The sequence below is a fragment of the Quercus lobata genome, chromosome 6, assembly GCF_001633185.2.
Source record: "Quercus lobata isolate SW786 chromosome 6, ValleyOak3.0 Primary Assembly, whole genome shotgun sequence".
Classification (NCBI taxonomy): Eukaryota; Viridiplantae; Streptophyta; class Magnoliopsida; order Fagales; family Fagaceae; genus Quercus; species Quercus lobata.
The window spans coordinates 7998150-8004149 of NC_044909.1; the positions used below are offsets into that span (position 1 = coordinate 7998150).

Below are 6000 nucleotides of genomic sequence, written 5' to 3' on the forward strand. Positions count from 1 at the left end.
AATAGTGCCTATATATAGTGTAGTGGAATGCTAAAAGATATTCCATATTGTCATATTCTAGCATTCTAATAGTAAAAGGAGGAGAAATAACAACAATAATAGAGTTGTGTAGCCTAGAGGTTTGCCGCAGGATTGCAGAAAAACAATATTCTTTTTCCTGTCTTGATGCAATATTCCATCTCATGTATCATCCCTCTCACAACATGTAAACCCCCAAAAGCGTGTAGTGAAACTCACAAGTTGTGAGCGAAAATATGCATATATCATACTTTGGATACCTTCATAGGGTATTGGCGTGCAAAACCCTTTTTGACATTTTCTTTTGTTAAACCCCATGAAACGGCACATTTTTCTTGTTCTTCTTTTTCTTATGGTCTGAAAAGGACTTTCATGTGAAGGAAACTTGTTGACAAATTTTGGATGCGAATAATTTCAATAGTTGGTTTTATATATGCCATAAGAAGCGGGATTCATCGTGCAGATTTTCAACACAATTTCGTTATCAAGACTTTTACATAGCAATTATCATAAGCCAATGTAGCATCACGCTAGGCTGATGTAAGAGGAAACTATTTAGGAGTTAGAAGACTAAGAATGAAGTCCAAAAATCTTATGCTGAAGAACATGGTTTTGGTCTGAATACAACGGTCAAAAGTAAGTTGGAAATCTACCCCAGTTTAACTGTCCCCCCCCCCCAAAAAAAAAAACACTTTAATGGTCCCCCCATACACAGAATCTAATTATTATGCCATGCATACATACATATATACTAGATAGATGCCACTGTTCTGATTGAGACATTTTAACTTTTTAACTCTTCATATAAACCATTGTACCTAGCAAGTAGCAATACTTGAGGTGTGGGAAACCATAAATTTGTTAGTTTTTGTAGCTGTTGCACAGTAAGTTCCTCCGGTGAAGAAAACCAAAAAGCTCATACCATGAAAGAGAACAATGGAGTTCAGAAAGCAATCTCTCTGTTTAGTCATGCCAAGCACAAACAACCCCACTTGTTGCCAGAGTCTCAGACAACAGATCCAAACAACAATCCTGCTTGAGAAATCTACCTTTCCCTAGAGAAACTCTCTCTCTATCTCCATCTCCTTCTCTCTTGAGAAATGAGAATCTCATTTTCCACCAATCCCCTTCTTCTTTAAAGTCCAAGCCAAAACATGTACAACAAACTCAAGTAAACAAACAAAATAAAATAAATGAGAAAGACACAGAAAGAGAGCCTTACAGCTCAAAAACCATCCCCACCTCTTTTTTCACAGCTCAACTAGTTTCATGAAATGCAAATATATACAAAACCAGGCAAAAAAGAGAAAATATCAGATTCCTATTCTACCAAAAGAGATTACATTCGTTTATAAGCAATAAAAACCAAGAACATATAGCCATGGAAACTGAGCACCAGTTAAACTTGCTATGTTTAATGTGTTGTTGGCTCAGCTCAGCTGTCAATGACCCCATCTGACGAAGAGTCCCATCTCTCTAGACTATAATACGAGCCTCTTCCCTTCTTTCCAGATCAGATGACAAAAAAGAGGCAAAAAGGAAGATAGAGTGAATACAGGGAAGAGACTTGAAATTGATAGGCTGATAACAACCTTTTCTTTTGATCCCCATCAATAATTATGTCTTCCAGTGCCTGTCGAATCAAAGTCGCCTTTATCCCTGTCCACACTCACGTAGTAAAAACAAAAAAAAAATTACAGTTGGTGACAACAGCTCACATGGGCATTGGTTTTTTTATTTCTTTTTTCAGTGTAGAGATACCACATGGGCATTGATTCGAGCCTAGGAATCAACTTTAAAAAAAAAATTTAATAAATAAATATTAGGAGGTAAGTCTACCTACCAATTAACTCTTTCTGTAAAAGTGTACAGTCTTTTTTAGCGTAGAAATGCTGAACAGCTTAAGAATCTTTGAATGTATTATATAGAGATACATGAATGTAAGCAGAGGGACAGAAGTTCTTGCTGTGCATCAAATGCTCTGTATGTACCAAATTTTGAAAGTGAATCATTAAGAAGTTTTTCTATCAGGAAGCAATGCCATAAATAAACCAGCATGAAGTGTACCAGAAGCGAAGGATAGGATAATAACTTCTATTTTGATGTTTTCTACTACTTCCAAAAACCACCCAAACCCATCCCCCCAAAAGCAAATAGAAGGGCCTGTTTTGCAAGGACAGCATGTTGTTCATCATGGGGTTCTCAAGTGTCATTTTTGATGAGATGCTGAATAATGGACAGTGAAGTGGGGTACTCTGAGCAGCAAATGAGTTGTCTTCTGATCCCTAACTTATATTTTATCAGCATTGATCCTTACCAAATAACTATTTCCCAGGTGGACACTTAAGATCAGCCAATTAGCATACATGAGCATCTGTCGGTACGAAAAAACACCTGAAAGTGCTCAAATGCCATTGTAAACAAGAGGAAGGTATCTGGAATTTCCATTACTTGTATCAAAGCTCTAATCTTAGATTCTTTCTATAGAGTTGCCACATATATGGGTTTAAAATCAAGCTTTGGCCTTTCTTTCTTTCTTTCTTTTTTTGTTGGACGAGTATGGTAAATTTCAGCTTGTTCACATATTGATTACAGCCCTGCATCACAGTTTCAATGTTCAAGATTTTTTGTGAGAGACACAAAGGCCTTTCGACATGTCAAAGTCAAATGCAGCTATAGTTGGAGGTGCTGTAGGGATGCTTGCATTTTTGGCAATAGTCATTTTCCTTGTGTGGTTCTGCAAGACACAGTGTAAAAACCTTTCAAACAAGAATTCAGAAACAGGTTCTTCGGATCCATCTGCACTAGGTAAGATTTAATAGGCACTAACAATGGTGAGTTTCAAATAGCTATTTTCTTGGCACATTGTATTGTGTTGGTTACATCCACTGATGCCCTCTCAAATCACAGTGGAGTGGAATAGGGAAGGGGGACCAAGTTCAGCAGCAGCTCCATCTGGACCACACGGAGACAAGTTCACAATTATGGAATTAGAGCAAGCCACCAAGCAATTCAGTGAGAGCAATCTCATCGGTTTTGGAAGTTTTGGTCCTGTTTATAAAGGTTTGCTCCGTGATGGGACTCTTGTAGCTATCAAAAGGCGTCCAGGTTCTCCTCAACAAGATTTTGTTGCACAGGTATTACTAGGTTCCAATCTTTCATTGATGTCCATGTTGCATTCTGCAGTATAATGTATAAGTTCTTCTGTCTCTCCAACCCCCTTTGCTCCAAAATCCACTTTAGAACGGTCAAATTACCGATTGTCCCAAAAGTTTAAACTACTAAGAAATTGTGAATTTAATAACTTAACCATAATTTTAACACTCCTCCTCACATGTGAACCTAAACTCCCCCTTAATAAGTGTGGACTCAACATGAGAATTTTTAACATTTTAAATAAGAGATAGAGTAAAGACAATGGGATAATCGGTAATTTAATCAAAGTAGGGGATCCTAAGTTTGATCCATGCCTCCTCCACTCTACCTCCCATTTAAAATCTCACATACTGGGTCTCACCTATTAAAAGAGAGTTTGAGACCACATATGAGGAGGAGTGATAGAATTATTATGGTCAAATGATTAAATTCATCATCTCCTAATAGCTTAGGTTTTTCGGAGAATCAGTAATTTAACAATAACATGTTAAACCAACAACCCATATTAACTGAATGTACAATCTGTTACATACTTACATGTAGATATTTTGTAAAGTGGATGAACTTTCAAGACTTTTCTTTGCTCACTTTAACAAAAAGGAATATTGTATGACCATAATGGAGATGATTAGAACAATTATAGCTTGTCTTGTATATGTCAACATAACATCTCTATCAAATTTGAATAAAAAGTAACTGTTTATGTGGCAAGCAGGTCAGTTATTTGTCAGAGGTTCGGCATCGCAATTTAGTTACTCTTCTTGGTTACTGCCTGGAAAGTGGATCTCAAATGCTAGTTTTTGAATATGTAACAAATGGAAGCATGTGCAATCACCTATATGGTATGACTTGTTTAGTATAACTGATTTGGAATGATCATGCATGGGATACATATCTTATATTATATTGATCATCTGGCAGATACTGGAATAGAGTCATCAACTAAAATAGAGTTCAAGCAAAGGATATCCATAGCTTTAGGGGCTGCTAAAGGTAGTTCTAATGGAATTTACTGAAGGTGTACCAGACCTAATGAGAATTGACAGATAGTTGAATTAAGAACTGGTTTTTTAACTAATGCAGGTTTGTGCCACTTACATGGCCTAAGACCTCCCTTGGTGCACAATAACTTCAAAACAGCAAATGTCTTGGTTGATTCGAACTACGTTGCCAAGGTTTCAGATGCAGGGGTGTCAAAACTACTTGAAATGATTGAAGAAGCAGGTCCATCTCACATGTCCAGTGCCAATGTTTTCCGAGATCCAGAGTAAATCAATTTCTTTTGATTGCATTTCATTTTGGTGTTGATTTTTTTTTTTTTTTTTTTGATGAAATGGAGTTGAATAGATGTATATAGTATAGTATTCATCATGTGTGCCAATATTTAGGGCAGGAGTATCAGGGACCATCTCTGTAATGAGCGATGTGTACAGCTTTGGGGTATTTCTTTTGGAGCTTGTGACTGGACAAGAGGCTTTGCATATTGACTCCTTGGGATCTAATGAAAGTTTTTTCCAATGGGTATGTAACATTACTTTCTTGAAAGTTCATCCTGTTAGAACTATCCAAAAAGTTACGATTTGAGTTAGATTTGAACCATTAGTACATGGTTTTTATTGCATTTTTTATTTTCCTTTTAACTTGTGAAGGTGGAATCACGATTGAGTTTAAATGATTTTGTGGACCGTCGACTAGCTGGAGGCTTCACCACTGACGGAATGAGAGATTTGATCAGGCTGACACTAAATTGCATGAGCTTTCCAGGAAAAAGGAGACCAAAAATGGAAATGATTGTGCACGAGCTTGAAAGGATACAAGAGAAAGAAATGGCAATGACCACAGTCATGGGTGAGGGTACTTCAACAATTACTTTAGGGAGCGATCTATTTACATCATAATGATGAGAGGAAAAAAGTTTGTTGGTGTTTCTTATGTTTGAGCTAAGCTTAAGCTAATAATACCACAAACAAACAACAAGCTGTTTATAAATTATTCTGGGAGGCACAAAGTTAGTTTAAACTGCTGCAATTAAAATGATAAGTGTAAGTATGATTTATGAAGTTAATGAATGCAAAAGTTTCATTTAGAAGGTTATCTTTGATAATTTTAGAATTCTCAGACCTGCTTTACCAATGATATAATACGCATTGCATTTCTGTGCAATTTCTCTAAAAAAAATAAAGCATATATTAAGGAGAGAGGCAAAAATATCACCATTTCACAAGAGCACCTTTTCTATTGAAAGATCATCATTGATTATCAATACAAAAAGAATTATATAAGAAGATTGTTTCACCATTTTAGGACCCAAAAGAGATCAAGTAGACAATCCAAGGCACCCAAAAACTCAGGAAAGGAAGGAAAAACCATATTTACTCCATATGTGTATCAAAAGTATTCTTGAGACATCTTCCAGTCTCTAGCATAACATTCTTTGCTAAGTCTTAATTGGTCTGTGATGTGTCAATCATGACCTTGCCTTAGGAATTTCTTGAAAAGTATGTGTGTTCTATGGTTCCATAAGGTCCTGGCAGCTATATATCTAGTACAGTCTCAGATAAGTGCTCCAGCTGCCTCCGGAAAAAAGCAACAAGCCAACAGATATACGATATGCAGACTACAAGACAACAATGTGCAGTCAACTAAGAAAGAAACTAATTAACATACAAGCAAAAAAATAAAATAAGAAAAATTGAAAACCAGCTTCACTGTTTAAAATAATAAAATTTTAGTTTTTTGAGGTATCTAAAACTACCATATGTATATATGTCCTATTTCAGTTGAATCACAAATTACATGAGTGCGACTCTTTATCAGATTCAACAG

At 36.1% G+C, this 6000-nt stretch overlaps 1 protein-coding gene across 2 annotated transcripts; it reads left to right on the top strand.

The window, feature by feature from the left end:
• Positions 1 to 1855: 1855 nt before the first annotated feature.
• On the top strand, positions 1856 to 5268 carry LOC115994046 (proline-rich receptor-like protein kinase PERK3). Of its 2 annotated transcripts, none has more exons than XM_031118059.1 (8): positions 1856 to 2449; positions 2627 to 2826; positions 2929 to 3155; positions 3890 to 4016; positions 4096 to 4167; positions 4258 to 4441; positions 4563 to 4695; positions 4824 to 5268. In XM_031118059.1, exons 2-8 carry the CDS (start codon positions 2673 to 2675, stop codon positions 5070 to 5072), a joined length of 1146 nt encoding a protein of 381 aa, XP_030973919.1. In that variant the 5' UTR covers positions 1856 to 2449; positions 2627 to 2672; the 3' UTR covers positions 5073 to 5268. The 2 variants fall into 2 exon arrangements, with proteins under 2 accessions (XP_030973919.1, XP_030973918.1); XM_031118058.1 differs by having other exon boundaries at positions 1857 to 2449; positions 2614 to 2826.
• The last annotated feature ends 732 nt before the right edge of the window (positions 5269 to 6000 follow it).

Coding starts and splice junctions, on each gene's coding strand:
- LOC115994046 (XM_031118059.1), top strand. CDS start 2,673: ATGTCAAAGTCAAATGCAGCTATAGTTGGAGGTGCTGTAGGGATGCTT. Junction 4,442..4,562: donor AATGTTTTCCGAGATCCAGA/GTAAATCAATTT, acceptor GCCAATATTTAG/GGCAGGAGTATCAGGGACCA. Junction 4,696..4,823: donor ATGAAAGTTTTTTCCAATGG/GTATGTAACATT, acceptor TAACTTGTGAAG/GTGGAATCACGATTGAGTTT.